This window comes from Bradysia coprophila (genome assembly GCF_014529535.1).
Source record: "Bradysia coprophila strain Holo2 chromosome X unlocalized genomic scaffold, BU_Bcop_v1 contig_39, whole genome shotgun sequence".
Classification (NCBI taxonomy): Eukaryota; Metazoa; Arthropoda; class Insecta; order Diptera; family Sciaridae; genus Bradysia; species Bradysia coprophila.
This window is the reverse complement of record NW_023503329.1, coordinates 59,306-81,491: the sequence shown is the minus strand read 5'-3', so window position 1 is coordinate 81,491 and position 22,186 is coordinate 59,306. Positions and strand designations below refer to the sequence as shown.

At 35.9% G+C, this 22,186-nt stretch overlaps 2 protein-coding genes across 2 annotated transcripts; both read left to right on the top strand.

The window, feature by feature from the left end:
- The first annotated feature begins 590 nt into the window (after positions 1 to 590).
- LOC119069672 (synaptic vesicle glycoprotein 2C) lies at positions 591 to 20,326 on the top strand. The gene is made up of 11 exons (XM_037173792.1): positions 591 to 917; positions 2,336 to 2,578; positions 2,652 to 2,814; positions 2,883 to 3,061; positions 3,131 to 3,315; positions 18,356 to 18,537; positions 18,659 to 18,830; positions 18,969 to 19,083; positions 19,158 to 19,317; positions 19,958 to 20,085; positions 20,148 to 20,326. The coding sequence occupies exons 1-11, from the start codon at positions 884 to 886 to the stop codon at positions 20,198 to 20,200; spliced, it is 1,614 nt and encodes a 537-aa protein (XP_037029687.1). The 5' UTR covers positions 591 to 883; the 3' UTR covers positions 20,201 to 20,326.
- LOC119069673 lies at positions 12,158 to 14,197 on the top strand. The gene is made up of 2 exons (XM_037173793.1): positions 12,158 to 12,468; positions 12,551 to 14,197. The coding sequence occupies exons 1-2, from the start codon at positions 12,449 to 12,451 to the stop codon at positions 14,073 to 14,075; spliced, it is 1,545 nt and encodes a 514-aa protein (XP_037029688.1). The 5' UTR covers positions 12,158 to 12,448; the 3' UTR covers positions 14,076 to 14,197.
- Positions 20,327 to 22,186: the final 1,860 nt, after the last annotated feature.

Genomic DNA, 22,186 nt, shown 5'->3' with positions numbered 1-22,186 from the left:
TTAATAGGTGATGGCACTGCTGCAGCTGTGGCATAAGAGTTTTTCCATATGAAATCGACTAATTAACAATGTCATAAGCCGTGCCCGATTCGATTCCATTTCAAAAGATTTGGAAATCTATTTTCATAAAAGCTTTGAAAGTCAAAAATAGAAAAAAAGAAATCAAATATTTCATGTGTATACACCACCAGCTGAAGTCTGTGTTCATATTTTTTATTGTTCGCAAAGAACAATAACATTTCCATTTAATCTAACAAAAAGCACGTCTTTCATCACCGTGTCAGTTAAACAACGTAAAATATATTTTGTTCCAATCTGGAAGAGTCATTTGTGTATTCACCAAATCCACATGCAAACAATTGCCAGCCAAGATGTTCGTAAATCACTTAACAAAATCAGTTTCTGTATACAGTGTACCTGACAAATTATGTGCTGATTCGCCAAAATAACAGTCATCTAGCATCATGCTATAGATATAAACAATTAAATTGTTTTCTTTTAAGTATATATACGGATGACATATCCACCTAATTTACCTGAGCTCTAACTAGAGAAGCGAGAACACATCATCATCTAATACAAAAGTTAAGTTTCATTTTAATTGCGAAAGAATTGATACAGTGAATTGGCCTTATTTACAAAGATTTTGTGGAAAATTCAGGTAGTCGTTATCTTAGATCAGTTGGATGACATTCTTCAACTGACACTAAACAGTGAAGATAAAATTGCGAGAGTTATCATTGGTGTTGTTGTGAAAAGCTTTTTGACCCACTAACGTGATCTTGAAAAGTCGAATTATTTTGATAGTCTGTGAACATCTTATGTGCATAACTGAAACTAGTGCATAGATCAGAAGATTCAATTTTCTCAAAAATAAGCTGAAATGGTGCCCAAGCCGAATTTTCCCATAATTGCTGGTAAGTTGACTCAAGTCTAAGGATGTCATCATCGTTTCATTAGGTGATAATTCAAATACAAAATACAACAGCTTAGGACAAGAAAATGTGTCGAGGTGGACCAAGGTTCTTGTAGGATGTTATGTTAACTCAAGGTATTTTTTGTACGGTCACTGCATTGGTGAATGATTCATTGACTGATTAGCTTTAAAGAGAACCCATTTTTTAAATGATAGTCTTTGGACATCGAGACATTTCGATAGAATAGAAACTGTTTTATATAAACTGTTATGATTAGAGTGACAACACTCAAGACCAGTTAATTATAACTTGCCTTGAGCTACTTATATCCTTGAACGTTGTCATATAAATTCTAATACATCGATCAAGACAAGTTAAAATAACTGGCCCTAATTGTATTTCCCTCTCTGTCGTCATAACAGTATATATACCTACGTGTTGTGTAACTAATATGTTATCAGTCACAAACGTTTGTAGTGATGAAAATGAAGAAGGAAATATTAGTTGACCTTGACATGTTCGCAAAAGACGTAGTTTATGATGTTCTTTATACTTAGAGGAAGGGGATTTGAGTAGAATGGGGAATGAATGGGAAGAAAAAACTCGTTAGGGTCGACTCGAAATTTTCGTAATAGAGTGATAACTGATAGTGATGATTGAGCGAAGTTTGAGGGCAATGTTAAACGTTTAACGAAAGAAAATTAGCTAATTGTGACATTTTCATCACGACAGAATGAGCATTTTTGTTTGTATGAGTTGACCAGCTGATAATCAGCTGAGGCAAATTCATGCCCAAATTTCACTGACGTTTCTTTTCTAATCTTGCTCAAGTCAAAGTTAAACATTTTTCCATGTGTTGGATAATGCAGAGTTTTCTTCGATTCATTCATCTGTGAATGGAGCATGGACCACATATTACGCCAGCGAGCTTTTCAATAGCTCACAAAAAATCACGTGCAGTGACTAACAACCTCAGTGTCTCAGTGTTTAAAATGTCAATGTCAGTGGTTTGTTTTGAGATTGTTAGACTGTTTTGATTAAAGTGAAAATACCGAAGACCAGTATTAATCATATCTTGCCAGGAGCTACTTGCACTGAACTGTTATGATCTGAGCGAGACGTTCGAATACCAGTTAGTTATAACTTGTCGTTGTATTTTTCGATATATTTAACACATCCCGCAGAGCAAGTTAAATTAACTGGTCCGAATTACATTTCCTTCTCTCTCATAATAAGAACCTATTGGTTTTCCTTCTCATACGCGAGTGCATGTGACAAGGACATACGTTTTAAACACTCAAAAATGGCAAAATTATCGAAAAACTAAAATTTCTTAGATTGGCTGGTTTTAGAATGTTAGTGACTGTTTCATTTTCTCCCATAACACACTCCGTCTAAATCGTTTTCCCTCTATTCAGTGATAGGTGTCATAAATGAAGACAGTAAGCCGCCTGATAAACCAGCTGCGGCTGACTTTGAAACGGCTATATCAGCAACTGGTCACGGCCTATTCCATTACTTACTTCTATTGGCTGGATTACCATGTTGTGCCGCAACACTTTTTGAAACTTCAACTTTGTCGTATGTACTACCTAGTGCCGATTGTGATCTGCATTTGACCTTGACTGACAAAGGTATTTTGAATGGAGTTACTTATGCGGGTAAGTGATGGTTGATTAGGATTAAGCAGAGCGTTCAGACTAAACCAATGGGCTTTGGGTCCTAACCTTTTAGGCATGATAATATCAGCCATTCCTTGGGGCTATTTATCCGACAAGCTGGGGAGACGAAAGCTACTTATTTATGGATATTTACTCGATGCGCTTTGCGTGTTTATGTGCGCATTAAGCCAAAATGTTTGGACTCTAATTTTTTTCAAATTTCTGGGAGGATTCATGTAAAATAAATTGTTCCGAAATGATAAACTTTTCCAAACGAACTTTTCCACGAACCGTTTCCATTTAGTACTTGTGGTCCATTTGCTGTGCTTATGTCATATTTGTCTGAATTTCATGGAACGGATCACCGTTCCCGAGTTATGATGGTCATTGGCATGTTCTTTAGTTTGGCCACAATATCATTACCGGCGTTAGCCTGGTTCGTTATACCAAAATCGTGGTCATTTCAAATGGGAAGCCTTGTGTGTAAGTATGAAAAACCATTTTTTGTCCATCTGTTCGGCAAAATTAGCTGACAGCAATGTTACTTTGAAGCACTCAAGTCGTGGCAAATATTCTTGGCAATTTGTGGTTTTCCAAGTTTCATCAGCGGCATCGCCATGATTTTTTTCCCAGAAAGTCCAAAGTTTTTAATGTCACAAGGCCGCAACGAGGAAGCATTGCGTGTGTTTCAAACTATTTTTCGCATTAATACTGGAAGATCAGCAGCGGACTATCCGGTAAGTAAATTGACCATATAAAAGTCATTCGGTTCATGACTCGTTAGTTTTACATAAGTTGTAGCCGTTTAAGGCTAATGTTCCTTGCATTATGTCAACCTCTACGCAAAGAGGGTTGGTTCGTCTAAAATGGCTGAAATTAGAAATACCAAGAAGAACAGCTTAAATACGAAAGTGGGATTTTTTATGTGTTCAAAACAGTAGCAGAAGCATAGTTTTTAGTAAAATTCCGATTAAAATGCAATATAACCGCAATGAGATCCAAATGCATGCAGGCAAGTTGGGCAAATGAACATCCGCATTATCTCCTTCCTGGGAATACGAGAATAAATTAATTTTCCATTTAAATTAAAAAAAGGATGAATGCGGCTAAGCTTCAAGTGGCAAGGGTATATCGAGTATATCATTTATCAAAGTGATAGTACGATAATCTCTTTTTTCATTTTTTCCCCGTTCTGCCCCTAGCACAAAGATGTTGAAAACTATTTAAAATCCTATCTGTGCTATACTACACTATACTTGAACAAACTATAAATAAAGACAAGAAATCGAGTAATATAACGTTTCTTTCAAGTTTGATTTTTCTTGTTTGGAGATGGCACACTGGGCGATTCAGCCTTGGGTGAAAGTTGGACAGATGCTTCAAGGATTTTAATTAGGTCTGTTGCTAATCGCAAACAATTATTTTTCCATCGTAAATCAGCTATACGTTTATTGTCTGAGAATTAAAAAAAAGTGCGCACAGTCTCTGTAATGTATTATGGATCTATATGCTTTGCTTAACAGATGATAGTCTGATTCTTCTGTTCCGTTTCTTATTTTTTGGATTCACGCACCCGCGACAGGATTAGAATAATGTTAAAAATCTAGTTCTTAACTTGTTAACCGGAATAAGTACGCTCAACGCACTTCAAGCATGATGTATGAGTATAATCATAGTGATCAGCTGCAGAAAGTACTTTATTTTACATTAAAATGTGTTTACGTTTGTATGATCCACTGTCCAGTTACAGTACTCTATTTAGAGTACCACTCATGCTTGAATTGCATTGGTACGCTACAAACTAAAGAACTGTGTTAAATGTCATAATCCTAATTTATCATAAAACAATGCTGTGGTCATGAGTGGGTTGCCAACCTTCAGACGTGATGTTTCTTATTCCAAATTGTTGAGTTATTCTAATTTATTATAAAACTAAGCTGTGGTCATGCCAACCTTCAGACGTGATGTTTCTTATTCCAAATTGTTGGATTATTCTAATTTATCATAAAACTATGCTGTGGTCATGAGTCGGTTGCCAACCTTCAGATGCGATCTATCTTATTCCAAATTGTTGGATTATTCTAATTTATCATAAAACTATGCTGTGGTCATGAGTCGGTTGCCAACCTTCAGATGCGATCTTTCTTATTCCAAATTGTTGGATTATTCTAATTTATCATAAAACTATGCTGTGGTCATGAGTCGGTTGCCAACCTTTAGACGCGATGTTTCCTATTCCAAATTGTTGGATTATTCTAATTTATCATAAAACTATGCTGTGGTCATGAGTCGGTTGCCAACCTTTAGACGCGATGTTTCTTATTCCAAATTGTTGGATTATTCTAATTTATCATAAAACTATGCTGTGGTCATGAGTGGGTTGCCAACCTTCAGACGTGATGTCTCTTATTCCAAATTGTTGGATTATTCTAATTTATCATAAAACTATGCTGTGGTCATGAGTCGGTTGCCAACCTTCAGATGCGATGTTTCTTATTCCAAATTGTTGGATTATTCTAATTTATCATAAAACTATGCTGTGGTCATGAGTCGGTTGCCAACCTTTAGACGCGATGTTTCTTATTCCAAATTGTTGGATTATTCTAATTTATCATAAAACTATGCTGTGGTCATGAGTGGGTTGCCAACCTTCAGACGTGATGTCTCTTATTCCAAATTGTTGGATTATTCTAATTTATCATAAAACTATGCTGTGGTCATGAGTCGGTTGCCAACCTTCAGATGCGATGTTTCTTATTCCAAATTGTTGGATTATTCTAATTTATCATAAAACTATGCTGTGGTCATGAGTCGGTTGCCAACCTTTAGACGCGATGTTTCCTATTCCAAATTGTTGGATTATTCTAATTTATCATAAAACTATGCTGTGGTCATGAGTCGGTTGCCAACCTTTAGACGCGATGTTTCTTATTCCAAATTGTTGAGTTATTCTAATTTATCATAAAACTATGCTGTGGTCATGAGTCGGTTGCCAACCTTTAGACGCGATGTTTCCTATTCCAAATTGTTGGATTATTCTAATTTATCATAAAACTATGCTGTGGTCATGAGTCGGTTGCCAACCTTTAGACGCGATGTTTCTTATTCCAAATTGTTGGATTATTCTAATTTATCATAAAACTATGCTGTGGTCATGAGTTGGTTGCCAACCTTTAGACGCGATGTTTCTTATTCCAAATTGTTGGATTATTCTAATTTATCATAAAACTATGCTGTGGTCATGAGTCGGTTGCCAACCTTTAGACGCGATTGATTGATTGATCCATTTATTCATCATGAAATAATGCGGTTTACTAGTCTCTTATATATCTCATTCGCTGCTGATGATCCAAACAAAGTTGTAAACTCAAAAGGAGGCACATCTTAAGCAGCTAAAGCTGCTTAACCATCATCCTAGGTTTTCTTCATGAGTTAGATAAATCGTTTGAGAAAAACTTTAATGCAGACACTCTTGCATTACTGACCCAGTGCAGAAACTACAGTTTGCATAATCTATTTAAATTAATCCTTCAATACTTATAATCTACTTTTGGGTAGGACCGTTTGGCGATTTTACATAAAAATAAAATTCATTCCATCATCACGGCGACGCTAATCATCTCGGTAGGTAAATTATTTGTATTGAAATCAGCAATAATTATCATTAGATCTAGTGTGTCACCCACCCGCGTTTCTTTCTTTGGATAACCGCTCCATAATTTAGAGTCCTAACCATTAACGACGTTTTACATAGTGACTCCGTTGAAGATTGAAAATGAAAGAGAAAATGGACACACGAAGGCCATGATTCTTTCTTTTAAAAAATTGACTGAAAATTCTTAATCTTCGGAAAATTGGTTCAAGAAGTTTTACACTAATAGCCGATGCGATTCCTTCGCCATGTAACGGGGTAACGTGGCCATTTATTTAAGATCCGTTCGAACGTCGCAAAAGATTATTTAAAATTTAGATCAATCCACGAAACCATCTATTTGTTCCAAATTTTTAAAGGCAAAACTGTTTTCCTATAACAATTCGTAAAAGGATGAATTCAGTTGCACCAAAGCAAATATTTCGCTTTAAAATTATTGAAAGTGTAGTAAAATAGATGGTGTCAAACAATTTGCAATCGTCATAGCGATCCCATGTAATCGATGTACAGCGAATTACCGTAAAAATTTGATGTTTTTTACATTAGATTTAAAAATTAGAAATTTTAATTTTGTGTACGTCAACTTAAACGTTTTGAATGGCAAAACAGTAAAGCAATCAATCAGTACCCCGTTGCATGTGAACTTATGAACTTTTTCGAATTTTAGCGCTCACAAAAAACAAACGATTTGTTACACTCTTGATCTAGTACGTTCAGTACTGCCATTTTGACGTATTGAGAAAGCGAAATGAAAAACATTGTTGATGTTTACAAAATGGTTCGTTGTATTAATGGAATTCTGTAAGTAAGAGTTGGAATCAAAACTCAAATATTTTAATATAAAACATTTAGTGTTTGATGACGAAATGTTGTGGAATTGATGGGCTTTATCTTTAAGCAGGTAATTTAATTCATAAACATGCATCGAAAGATGCACTGATTGAAATTTTCGAATTCTTTTAGGAAAATGATCCAGCATCAACTGTTTACATTAGATTAGATTGACGGTCCAAACTTTGGGAAATAGATTTTTGTCTTAGAATCGATGCGTTATGATGATATTTATTGTTGTATAAAAAATCCAAGTGACATAAAGATCTCTACTGTAAAATGAAATTTTGGTGCCGCACATTGAGACTCTTGGAACATCGAGTGACTTAAAATCTCAAATCGGTCTACTGACCTCGGCCATCAAAAATTTGTTCTGGGACCCCCCTCAACTTTCTTGTGTGAACCTTTTCTCCGAAGAAACCAAAACTCTACGACGCCATCTTGTCGCCGTACCAACGTCGAAGTTGTTGCTATGTTTTGGCACATTTTTCGACATTTCTCAAAAACGCTTCCGACGATTTTTTTGATATGCACATCAATCGATAGGTATTTCCAGTGGCTATCGATTGATGTACATATCAAAAAAATCCATCGACAAATTTTGGAGAAAATCGAGAAAAACTGTCAGAAAAAGCAGTCTTTTGCTATTTGCGGCAGCTCACAGGCTTCTGGCGGCTCTCAAATGTGTTCTATTGGAAGCGCCGACCTCAAAAACCCTTTAGACGCAACTATCACGCCAATCCATTGATTTTACGCGAAATGACAGCTATTTTAACTTTCAAAAATTCCGACTTTGAAGCCACCTAGCGGCCAAGCGACGCATAAAAAAAAATTTTGACCCACATTTCCTGAATCAGCATCAAAAGCACTACCGAAACCAATGATAAAATCATTAGGTCCGAGGTACGGCCTCAGTCCTAACCTAGGTCCGAACTCGATTTTTTCCCATCTCTCCAACCTAAAAAACACTCCAACCTACTTTTTAGATTTTTAAAAAGGACGATGCCCTTCGGGCATTGTTTTTTAGATTGTTGGAAAGTCATGTATTAAGAGCGCAGCGCTTCGCGCTGCGCGCTCAACAAGAAAGAAAAATCTTAAACCTAAACAAGAGATTATTGGACTCCACTGTGCATAGCACCTTGAAGGAGTTCACAAAAGAAAATAATAAAAATTCTCGACCTTGAAATCATTTTACACTTGCTTTCGCAAAGAAAAATCATGAAATATTATTATAAAAGCAATAATAAGAACGATCAGAATGAGAGCATCATTCTTCTTGAAATACACGTGAAATATCAAATTAAAAGAATTTTAATTAGCCGACAACCGATCAAAAACGTAACTAAACTTTCAACGAAATTTTCTATAGCTAAATGAAATGAATTTTTAATCAGGTCACTTGATGATCAGAAACGTATATCGATGGCTGTCGTTGCCGTTGGTAGAAGATTACTGAAATCCAGGAGATTGATACAAGAAATACACTGCCGTAATACGGAACTCCAAAATGTGATTTCAGTTTTCAGCTGGGTTTGTGTGTTTAAATTCCAACTTCAAACCAACGACGATTGGAGTGCTTTAGTTGTGTCGTTGATAACCAGCATTGTCATACAACAATGGGACCAAATCATATGTGAAGCGTATGGCGATGAGACAATGTAACTGATACGTATGAAATTCCTTTGATGAGTGTTGAGCCGCTCATAATAACCAGAAAATAGACGACATCGAATTGTTTCTTTGGTAATTTCCAAGAAAAAACACTGCAAATGCACACATTCAAAATTCCATGTTGACAGCCAACAATGAACAATATCCGTAGAACAATGCAATATGTGGCAATGTGGTCGAATGGAATTCTCTCGATGTTGATTGTATTTGAGGTTGCAGAAAATTGTTATAATTATCCGGAGAAATGGTTGTCGATATTAATTTTCCATTTAGGGTGCTCGGTCAAATTAAATGCTTATGACTTAATCAACACTGCATAAATTAATACTTTTACAACCGAAACGAAATGTGTGTAACAACGCCCGTACTGGACGTCTGCACTGTACGACCACCATCTGCAAACTGAAACACGCGATGTTTCTTATTCCAAATTGTTGGATTATTCTAATTTATTATAAAACTATGCTGTGGGCATGAGTCGGTTGCCAACCTTCAGACGCGATGTTTATTATTCCAAATTGTTGGATTATTCTAATATATCATAAAATATGCTGTGGTCATGAGTCGGTTGCCAACCTTCAGATGCGATGTTTCTTATTCCAAATTGTTGGATTATTCTAATTTATCATAAAACTATGCTGTATGCATGAGTCGGTTGCCAAACTTCAGACGCGATGTTTCTTATTCCAAATTGTTGGACTATAACAATTTATCATAAAACTATGCTGTGGTCATGAGTCGGATGCCAACCTTTAGACGCGATGTTTCTTATTCCAAATTGTTGGATTATTCTAATTTATCATAAAACTATGCTGTGGTCATGAGTCGGTTGCCAACCTTCAGATGCGATCTTTCTTATTCCAAATTGTTGGATTATTCTAATTTATCATAAAACTATGCTGTGGTCATGAGTCGGTTGCCAACCTTCAGACGCGATGTTTATTATTCCAAATTGTTGGATTATTCTAATTTATCATAAAACTATGCTGTGGTCATGAGTCGGTTGCCAACCTTCAGATGCGATCTTTCTTATTCCAAATTGTTGAGTTATTCTAATTTATCATAAAACTATGCTGTGGTCATGAGTCGGTTGCCAACCTTTAGACGCGATGTTTCTTATTCCAAATTGTTGAGTTATTCTAATTTATCATAAAACTATGCTGTGGTCATGAGTCGGTTGCCAACCTTCAGACGCGATGTTTATTATTCCAAATTGTTGGATTATTCTAATTTATCATAAAACTATGCTGTGGTCATGAGTCGGTTGCCAACCTTCAGATGCGATCTTTCTTATTCCAAATTGTTGGATTATTCTAATTTATCATAAAACTATGCTGTGGTCATGAGTCGGTTGCCAACCTTTAGACGCGATGTTTCCTATTCCAAATTGTTGAATTATTCTAATTTATCATAAAACTATGCTGTGGGCATGAGTCGGTTGCCAACCTTCAGACGCGATGTTTCTTATTCCAAATTGTTGGATTATTCTAATTTATCATAAAACTATGATGTGGTCATGAGTCGGTTGCCAACCTTCAGACGCGATGTTTCTTATTCCAAATTGTTGGATTATTCTAATTTATCATAAAACTATGCTGTGGGCATGAGTCGGTTGCCAACCTTCAGACGCGATGTTTCTTATTCCAAATTGTTGGATTATTCTAATTTATCATAAAACTATGCTGTGGGCATGAGTCGGTTGCCAACCTTCAGACGCGATGTTTCTTATTCCAAATTGTTGGATTATTCTAATTTATCATAAAACTATGCTGTGGTCATGAGTCGGTTGCCAACCTTCAGATGCGATGTTTCTTATTCCAAATTGTTGAATTATTCTAATTTATCATAAAACTACGCTGTGGGCATGAGTCGGTTGCCAACCTTTAGACGCGATGTTTCTTATTCCAAATTGTTGAGTTATTCTAATTTATGATAAAACTGTGCTGTGGTCATATTTTCGTTTTCTGTACGATAATATCGTCCTAAACGATAATATCGTCCAGGGTGCTGCCCAAATAAACTTTCAAACTTTGAACTTTTTATCCTTATCAGAGAGATTTTCCTTTTAAAAATAGTTTGAAAATTTAAAATTTTCATTCAAAATTCAAAATTTTCATTCAAATCAAAGTAACTTTTCTTTTAAGAATTCTTTGGAAAATTAAACCTTTCATCCGAAACATAGTCATTTTCCTTTTAAGAATTTTTTGCAAAATTACAGTCGAAGAAAAATTAGAAACTGGTAATACAATCCAATCAATGATATTTATCCCACATGTATTACCAATGGTACGATGGCGTGACTAGCAAATTGAACCTCTTCAAGTTAGCGCGGTCCATATGAGATTAGAGCAATCCTTTTATCGACCTTTGTACATTCTATTCAACCTTTGGCTTCAGGACATCGACCGTCAACTACCTTGGTTTGCGTAAATGCCAATTACTTGACAAAGTAGTTGTTTAAGAGTTCGATGATGAAAAAAGTGAAAGTAACTTGCTCCAATCCTCATAAATATCGATGAAGTTTGATCCTCAGAAAATTGTGGAATAAATTTTGATCTGAAACAAACTTACGGTATTTGAAAATTTCGATTGTCTCTAAAGTTAAAATTGACACTATATTCAATGGGGATCGTTAGAAATAGGTTATAAAAGTTGGTAATAACTCACATTTCCCCTATTTTTTCGTTAAAAATCCAACTATTTTTAGCAACTTTTTTCCCTAACTTTACTCAATTTTCGACTGTTTTACTTTAAATTTATCGTGGAATGCCTGAATTTAGCGATTTTGTTTTGCTTAAATTCAAATATAAACATTTCCCGTTTACTTCAAGTTGTTCAAAAAAATTCAAATATTACCCCGTTTTGTGAAGTTTGCTGTTACCTAGTTAGCACACAAAATTTGTTATATTATACGATCGCACTGCCAGTGGTAACAATTTTGATCAAAGAATGTATATACTGATAGAAGACTGGTACACAAAACACAAAATGCGAGATCTACACCTCGCGAGATTTTTGACATTAGCGATATAAATCGGCAACGGTAGTCTGGTTTCTCTGTTTTGGTTATCAATATTTTCATAATTTTAGCACACTCTCATTAAGAATGTATGAAGGTCGCGCTATAATTTCAAAAATGTAGATAATCAAAATAGACAAACCAGACTACCGTTGGCGATTTATCTCGACAAATGTCAAAAATCTAGAGAGATGTTGATCTCGCATTTTGTGTTCGGTACCCGTCTTCTGTCAGTATATAAATTCTTTGATTTTGATCTATATGAATCAGCTGTTCTTTATCATTTTGGTTTGTCACAATACTCTCCCTAGCATCCAAACTCTCTCAAAAAATCGATTTAGGGGGGAAAATAAGTTTGAGAAACGCTGATTTTTAATAAGACTTAAAAACAACAACAACAACACGAGCGAACAAAGTAGCAGTGATTCATAAACGTAGTTACCACCTTAATAATTGTAGTTTGGTTGCTAGGGAGGGTATTGTTTGTCATTATTGGTTTTGTGTTGAAGCTCAACAGTTGCTGTTAGTGTGTTGATAATCGAAAATATTCAGACTTTGTTTTGAATGCACAAGTAAATAAAACAGATGCGATCAGTGACGATAATATTTAAAAGTGCCAGCTTATGTTTACGTGTTGTTGGCAATACTATAGTTTTCTAGATCTGCTGCATCAAATATAATTTCTTTTAACTTTAAAATGGGCTACGACATTGATAGGCAAGTAGCAATCACTCGTTTTTTTTCACATTGATAAAGTTCTACAAGTTTTTTGTTTGTCTTCTGTTCTACACAAAAATAGATTCGTCAACTTATCACCAGATATAGCCGACCATTTCAAATGTGCAGTTTGTTTAGACATTTACGAAGCTCCACTAGAACTTCCATGCGGTCACATTTACTGCCTTGAATGCATCAGAAGATATTTCAACAATCGAAACACAATCGAATGTCCAGAATGTCGGGCCCGAATTGAATTTCGTGAAGTGAAACCGCCGAATCGAAAGTTGTTAGGTCTACTGCACAATTTAACTATCAAATGCGAGTTTGTCAGCAAGGGATGCAATGAAATCGTCAAAGTGGAAAATTTGTTAGCTCACACCGGAGAATGTCGATTCAATAGAACGTCTACCCGAAGTCGTCGGTATATGCCACGTTCAGAAGGCATTGCACGTAGTGAAGACTTGGACTTCGACTTACTACTCGATAGCATATTTAGTGGAGACCTTAACGATTTCGATCGACGGCAGCAACTCCAAATGATTTTAAACGAACATGCACGTGCAATAGAACAAATTTCAGGCAACCACCGACAAAGTAGCGTGTCCCTTAACGAGGAGAGCTCAGACAACTCCAATGACTATGAATTACTAATCAATGACGAAGGCATTGGTAGACGCATTTGTGGCTGGATTACACGAAATTTGTGTCGTGTGTTTTGCCGATTTTTCATTGCACTGTCACTAGCCATATTTCTCGTTGCAGCGCCAATAGCTGCAATAGTCATTAGTGCACTGAAACTTAAATCATGCAATCAAATTACAACACTGCCACCAGCTCTAATGGCCTTAGGCATATCAATGTTCCTGTCGGTCATCTTAGAAACCGTACGCCGTTGCTACTACAGTGACAAATTTTGTGCTGGACTGAAATTCATCCAAAGTTTTGCAATTAGTTCGGTGATATACTTGGCTATTGTGGTCTACTCGAACCTGGACTACAACGTTAAAGCGATAACCGGCAGTCCAACTTTAACTTGTGATGCTCTGGTGTTTGAATTTTCGTTCTGGTTCATTTCCACCATATTTGCCTTCTGTATCGTCGTTTCGATCGCTTTGATACTGTATTTGATCTACAAGAATTTATGCAACATTTGGTCGGAATGGGATGGCAGCTACATTTTGCTTACATTCATCTACGCGATTCCGATCGTTGGCATTATCATGTCCATCACTACGTTGATAATTAGCTACATTTACTTCGATTCCTGTGCTGCCATTCCAAGGCTTACGACAAATCTGGATGCTTTTGGTGCGTTTGGTTTGGCGTGTTGGCTAAACATGCTGTACAGTAGGAATTTTAAAAATTGTTGCGTTTGGATGTTTGTGTTGGGCTTGTTGGTGGCCTTCATTTGTCTCGCAGTCGTCGTATCCCAGAATTTTCCATGGCAGTTTAGTTCACAGGTGCAGCGAGTTTCCATTGAATGTGATATGACGATTTACACGTACGCTTTTGTTACGGTTTGCATTAATTATGTGATCATTGGATTGGCAATTTTAATGTACTCAATATACGGAGGTATTTGTACGTGTCTCTTTTTTACATGAGAGAGCAACTGGTGTTGCATTGTTACAGTATTTGTGCCAAACTTTTTTTTTATTTTCAAATTGGACGACAAAATAAAACAGAAAGTTTTCTTTCAAAATCTCAAGTTTGATTTTGCATTATAGTATTTCCAAATGGATCACGACGACAAAAAGAATCAATGAAGCAAGTTCCTCTCCCTGATTTTGTAAACAAGTTATACCGCTAGATTTGGCACTCTAAGCTCCCATAATTAAGCAAAAATGATCAATTTCCTCATCAAATTGTAAGGAATTTCATCCGATGAACGGGTCTTTTAACATCACTGTTAACTCTCTCTGTAACGAACGCCTGACTCTCTTGACCATTCGTTATGGAGAGAGTTCAATGTAATCAACGCTCTTAAAAACAACAAGGCACTTTTCAAATTCCGGCCTGACCGGAATCGCATTCATTATCTGTCGTCTTGCTGTGTTTCTTCATTTCATTTTTTTTTTTCGAATAAACAGAGCACTTTGTACAATTTAGTCCAACTACGGAACGGTACTCGTAAACATTAGGGTGTAGCGGTTTTGACAAAATGTCTTAGTTCATTTAGGGCACAGCTGGTAACGTTTAATTTACATTTTTGCATATTTTCATCACATTTTGTTGCCAAAGTAAAGTCTCAAAAACACCATCGGGGAACTTTGACAATCAGCCACGAACTCAAAAAATATTTTTTAAACTTGATCTTTTTTGTAAAATAATCTATGAAGTGTGGAGATAAGATAACCATATAGACCCAACATTTTATGTATAACTGAACCCACCGTAAAAAATCGATATATGTGACGAAGACCATAAACGACAAAATTTTCAAAAATCGATTTGGCAGCAGCACAAAATCAAAGTTTGAATTTTTTTTTCTTTCATAAAATGATCAGATGGACCAGCTGAGTAGATTTCAGGCTGAGCCCTATATGAACTAAGACATTCTGTCAAAACCGCTAAACCCTAGTAAACATGCCAAATTGGGTTGCACCACTTTTTCCACATAGGCCATGTACGAGTCGTCTAGTTCAATGTAAATATTTTTGCCTTCGTAAACGAATGTGTTGATGTGTGTGAAATATGTACACAGTCTCCAAACATCTTCTGCAAGGAAAGATATTTGTTTGAAATAAAAAGCCATTAGAGACATTGTGTACGAATTCGTACCGAAACGAATGTCGTTTTTGTGATAAAACCCCTTCGTAGCGACCTTGTACTTGACAACGTCGTAAGAAACTCGTCAATTCAGATTTCGATTGAATTTTAATTCGTAATTCGAAATTGGTTTTAATTCATATAATGAGCGCTATATTATTACCAATCTCTCGATCAAGCTTTTAAGTTATTTATATCGGTACCTTAAGAGCTGTGAACCTTTTTCATATTTGTAGCCGTTTGATGATTTCTCTGGGCCAACTTTTTTTTTTTGAAGAAGTGAAACCATTCAAGCACACAAAAGTGTGTTACTTTTAATGGAAAAATTGGTTTGTGAGTTATAATTTAAACCACTTGGGGAAACCTGTGCAGATTACAAAAATGTACACAATCTGCAAAGGTTTCTCCAAGTGCGATAAGTTTTCACGCACAAACTAATTTTTCCTCTAAAAGTAACACATTTTTGCGTGCTGCAATGGTTTTACTTTTTCATCAGAGAAATCATCAAAAAACAAATATTTTTCCGCCTAAATGTAGGCTACAAATTTGCAAAGGGTCCATCGCTCTTAACAATCTTTTACTGCAACGCTTTCAAAAGCATTATGTGCCGCAGGTAACATTTCTCAATACCTATTTTCCGAATGTGAACCGTTAAAGTTGCAAATAGCTGGAATACATATCGCTTTTTCATTCAATGTGAACGAATGCGCTTAAAACGTACGTTACATAGGAATTATTGCGTAATTTGTTTTCTATTCGAGTCGAATAGATTTGTTTACATCACCGAATTATTACGTGAGAATTTCATAAATAATTGTAGAACGTAAGGTTTGTAAATAAACGCTGGATTTTAATATTTGAAAATCATTTTTTCACAAAATTCGAAAACAACCAACTTCTGTTTATACTTCATTAAACCTCACAAAATGTGTTCTATTCAGATATATACCTGCCTACTTTTTGACCCGTACTGAAGCCTCGGGGTATTGGAGCCTTTTACCTTTTTATGGGAACTTTCTAGAACTTTTAACGAAATGCAGTTCAAAATGTAATAGATTTTTTTTAAACCAAACCTACCTCGGCTTCAAAATTTCAAAACATTTAAATATTTTTTTCTCAAAACTACAGTCAGGGGTAGTGAAATTTTAGCATGAATTTGCTTCAGCTGTTTTTCAGCTGATACACAAATACAATCAAGACTGCTTATCAGGGGCGCGCGTGGTAGTAGTGAAACCGTATAACGACGTAGAAATAGTCTTGATTGTTTGTGTGGATCAGCTGAAAAATAGCAGAAGCTGCGATTCACGCTGAAATTTCACTGTCTCTGACTTTATGATATTTTATGGACAGTTTTTATTAAAGATAAAGTTATTTGTGAAGATTGTGGCTGTATGACAGAAAGAGAAAATTTAGGTCAAAGAATTGTTGGGATCAAAAAATCATACAATTATTAAACGTAAAGCTTTGTATTGTTTAGTTCAAAGGCAGGCTACATACAGTGCATACATACATACGTTAAGGTCGTCTATGTGCACACATATCACGTATGACTGTATGTTGATTATCTGGTGAAGTTCAGCCGTTGCTGATTCTACACAAGCTTTACGTTTATTAATTGTAGAAATAAGGTGAACGAAACACCATTTCCAATTTTAAACTCCAATTTATAGAACTTTTCAGAGTTTATTTTTGAGATAGTTATTGTCAATATAAACTCAGAGACAATTTCGAAACACTTACTTCCCCATCGTGCCCTCGACCCTAGTTTTCGAATGTTATCAATAAAAATTTACCTTTTCATGTGTCGGGGCCCAAAAGGAGGGATTTTTGAGATTTTTCTCCGGTTTTCAACCCCTTACATGACATTTTTTTTTGAGTATCTGTTTTGGACGATTGATTTTAGGCACTTTCGCATGTAGCTCTCACTTCGTTCGGGCTACAACTCGCAAAATTGCCTAAAAACAATCGTCCAAAACAGATACACAAATAACTATTTACCTTTCTTAGATTATTTATAGAGTCGGTTACTTCATTTCTTCCAAGAATTTTCAAAAAAAATTGATTCGAAATCTTTTACTTCATTTATTTTAACGAACTTTTCGCTATTATAAGAAAATCTTAGTCAAAGGTCAAACGTTCTTTTTTATGTCGATGCTGTGGATTGCCGTCTTTAAAGGTGAATTTACAACATTCGCTTCGACATTTTAGATTTCGAGCAAGTTTTTTTCGCAAAATTTTGAAAGAATAGATTCAGATACTCACGAAAACTGATGAAGATTTCGACTAAAAAAAATCAAAGTGAAGAAAAGCGGAAGGTTCGACGTTTATTCACCCCCTCACGGTAGTGATATACCTTATCATTGTCTTCCTACTTGGCTTATTTTCTATATTCCCATCAATAGGAGTACGTTGACCAAAATATTCGTCTCTCTTGCAAAAACGGCTTTTTAACTAATGATGCGTTCGAGTATTGCGTAGCCATATAATTTATTAAAACTTCGCTTTCATTGAAAATGAATTATTAATACGGTAATAAATATAAGGCGCGCAATTTCTTCCGAAAAATTGTTGTTTTTTTCTTTTGGTATGAATGAGTGCGTGCATAGCGCGCAACTCATCCTTTCGACTTTCTCTCTGTCTCTGCTGTTTGAGTTGTCTGGCATATTCTAATTTGAATAATGCTTTCAAACGGCTGTATATACCTATATTATGGTGAAATGGTCTCGGATATTAAATTATAAACGATTCGGTAACAAAGTGGTGTGGTAATCATAACTGTTTATATTTATCACATTCCTCCTGCCGAAACTCCACAATGTTGCGTTTTTGAGGCATAGAATATAGAATCAACGGGTAAATGAAATTAGTATGCAATATGGTGGCCGGATGTTATGGAAAATGTGCCAATGGTCCACATATTGACCGTAGTACCTGTCTCATTTTAATTTCCTGAGAAAACTTTCCGAGATGTTTTACGTAAAAAATAATTATTTGTTGATGTAAACGAGTTAAGATTAGTCAATCAACGATAAATGTTTTGCACAATTGGAATCTATTGCCTGATAATTCGAAACTTAACACCAGCTGATGATTACAACATTTTTCCGAATTTCAGATAACCGATCTTGTTCGTGAATTGGACACGAAAAAAGATGCAGAAACGGCGAAAATCGACAAAAAAGCCTTCGGCGCCTTTTCCTTCGTTAAAAACATATGCCAAAGCATCCCACTGCTACAAGAAACACTGCTTAAGAAATGTGTGCTGGTTTTAAGCATACAGTTTTGCGCGTTACTTGGGTGAGCCTTTCGTTTAATTTTTCTGGTAACATTGCACGTAGCGAGACTATGTCTATGGCCAAGAACACACGAGCAATTCCTACAAATAGGCCCTGCTCTGAACTCGTATCTCTTTTACCAGTCTTAACACAGTGCGACTGTGGCTGCCGCAGCTGTTTTCAATGGTTTCGGATTTTGAGAGTATGCCACCACTTGACGACATAGACAGCGACCTGTGCAGTATGCTGTCGTACAGTGTTAATAAATCAATAACCAATGTTCAATCAATTGGCACCAACAATACATGCATTCCAGTAAGTATCATCCCATTCGAAAATAGTAAAATGCGACTAGATATTGTGTGGATGACGAGGCAATAACATGACTTTCGCGCAACACGTTCCATCGATCTGCGACAATTTTCTTCTACATTTTTGTGTTTCTTAATTTAGAACGTTGTGAACTCAACCACTTACGTGAACACAATCATCGTTGGATGTGTCGGTCTCGTTGGTTACCTGATTGCTGGCGCTTTAATAAATGCAGTTGGCTGCAAAAATATTTTGAGTAAGAACTGCACATCATCATTCAAAAGCATAAAAGGAACATGTGTAAGATGTGAACGAATTTCAATGTTCTAGTTTACGGCTTATGTGTGTCTGGCTGTTGTGGAATTGGTCTTTTTTGGGCTCGTAACTCGATGACGACGGTGGCATTATCGTCGTTGTATACAACAATCGGAAGTATTAGTTCGACTGCATTGATTGGAATTGTTGTGAATTTGTTCCCAACATCTTTGAGGTGAGAATCACGTTATGAGATGAGACTAATATTGAATAACGTAACAGCGAAATTAGGGCTTAATTTGTCATTATGTTTAGACGTCTTTTTAAATTTAATGTTCGAAAACTTCAAATTATTCGGCGTAAAATTTCTGCGAATTTTGAAAATTTGCATGAACGGCATGAGAATCCCAGAATATTTTCGTTAAAAAAGTAATTTTTGGGAAAATCTTCTCTCACATTTTTCCAAATTGTCCCCAAATTGAAGAAATTGTTTCACCCAAAATAATCCCTGGCAGGATGGGTTGATCGTCATTTTTTTATTTGGGTAACAATGGAAAGTTTCTGTGGTGAATAGCAATGCACTTTTTCACCACGACAAACTAAACATGCGAAAAAAAATGGAGAAACAGATAATGCTACTCTGCTAACTCCTTTGGCTGCTCCGCTATCTCTCTTGGAAATTCGTTCCATACGAATCATTTTTTTACCCGGGATAAGCTCTGACTCTTCTAGTGTTATGTACCGTATTGGTCTTACATAACAAGTAGCAAAATGCAAAGGAAAACTAATACAAACAACGAAGACACCAGGAACTGTCTTCAAATTAATTCTTTGCACAGCAACTGTATTGACAATCTATATTCTACACACAACAGAACAATGACCATATCACTTGTTATGATGTTTGGACGCTTCGGTGCATTAATTGGCAATGTGGTCTTTCCATATCTTCTGCAAACGGGCTGCTTGCCACCGTTTCTCTTAATTGGTCTGGTAGAATTTGGTAAGTGAATCGAATTCCAATGGTATCTGAAACCACTGACAATATACTTCTGAAATAAATAGCTTGCAGTTTCCTGTGTACGCTTTTGCCGAAAGGGAACGAATCTCTACAATGACGACATCCCGATAACGTTATGTGTTAAATTATGTTAAAAAGTAATTAATTTTGCGACTAAAATTGTTGTTGTCAGAGATTGTGATATTTGTTTTCGTAAATAAAATTGTGAGTTGTCTCTTGTAGTGAAAGGAAAATGATTTTTTTCTTTCGATGTAACGGAGAACATCCCAAGTGAGCCCGAGGAGCGCGAGGTTCTGGAAATCAATCAGTCCCTGAGGTGTGCGCATAAGATCGAGTCTCAAATGTTAGTCGAAGAAGATAATTTCATGACCCACTGACCCACTACAACTCTGTACTCTGTGCAACTTTTGTAAGACAAGTAAAATATCCGAAAAATATCAATTCAGCATCTAGGGAACAATTTCGGACCACAGTCTCACGTTTCCAAAGTTCGCTCTCACTCTTTTATCCAAAGAGAGATTTTCATTTTTCAAATATATTTTCGCGCTTTGGAAAAAAATAGTCAAACTGCTACACAATAATCCTCTCTGCGCTGGACTAACTGGTCTTTTCATTAACGAGCCGAAAAATGGCATGATTAAAATGCAAAATGCGATTATTTTATCGAACTAAATACGTACAAGCAGCGACTCAAAGGTAACATAAAACAATCGAATAGATAAGCTGACAAATAAATTAATACAAAAATTTCTTTTCCCAAAAAAAATAAAATTTCGTTCAACGACAAAATGACTCAGAGTTAATTAGAGTCCGTTTGAAACAATTAAGTTTGCTGAATGAATTTCATGATTAATACGTACATGTGCATATATACTAAGTTCGCTAGGTTCTGTATATATATGTTGGTGTCGATTGTGATACATGAACAATAAATGTGATGCGATTGTCGGTTCAGATAAATGAAGTAATCTAAATTTTAATTCCATTAGAAGTCACTGAAGTCCGTTAAGTGACCAGACAAAAATTATTGGAATTCGAAAAAAAAATTAGGAACAGATTTACAGATTGATGACGCTCCCCAACGATCGATTAACAAGTAGCATACGCTCGTTACATGGGATGAAGGTTTGACAACAGAGTCTCTGTAAATTTTCGAAATTTTGCAAAAACGTTTTAACGTCATAATTTTTCGTACATTACATTACTCGGTATGAAAAGTAGAGTTTTCGTGTGCATTTTGTTGATGCGATGCGTAGCCGAACGAAACGAAACGTGAGAGAAATAGTGAGAGAAAAAATTGTTGTTTTGGTTCTCTACCTGGTGAGAGAATGTGGTGTTTTTGGTCCGCCTGCATTTTAAATACTTTTTACGTTAAAGTTGAAAAATTAGGTGTGGGACCGAATGTTTTCCGTAATATGCTCTCAGAAATTCTGCGTATACAAAAATAAAACATTCGGAAACGGTGGTGCTCACTCCTAGTTTATCTTATTTCATGCATCAAAAAAACATCGAATTTATGAGTAAATCAATTTTATCTATTTATTTTGATTACTTTTATCATTTTAAGATGTGTCGATTAGCCACGTACGCCTGCAATTCTCTTTATACCATTATTCCATCTTTCTGATGGTCAACCTCTAGGCCGTGTTTTAGGTGGTCTCCAGTTCATGATCTTTTTGGTCCAACGTTTGTCCGTCCTTCTTGCAATATGTTCCGCCCAGCTCCATGACATCGACGACATTTGTTTGTTGTTGAATCCATTGATTTGCTATTCTATCTCTGAGCGCTCTGAGCGTAATTCCATGCATACTCCGTTCCATGACTCTTTGTGCCACTCTTAATTTATTTTTGGAAGCTTTTTTTAACGTTAACGTACTACGTTAACAAAAGTAGAAAGTATTACGCGCTTTTAACTTGGAATTTCGACCACACTTGAGACGTCAATTCGACAAGGTCATGGAACTTGCCTAGCGAATTTATTTCGAAATTTTTTGAATTTTAATTTGTTTCGTGCACGGTTGACGACTCAGTTTTCAATTCTTAAAATTCGTTATTTTGTTAGAACTATGGTTGTTTGGCTATT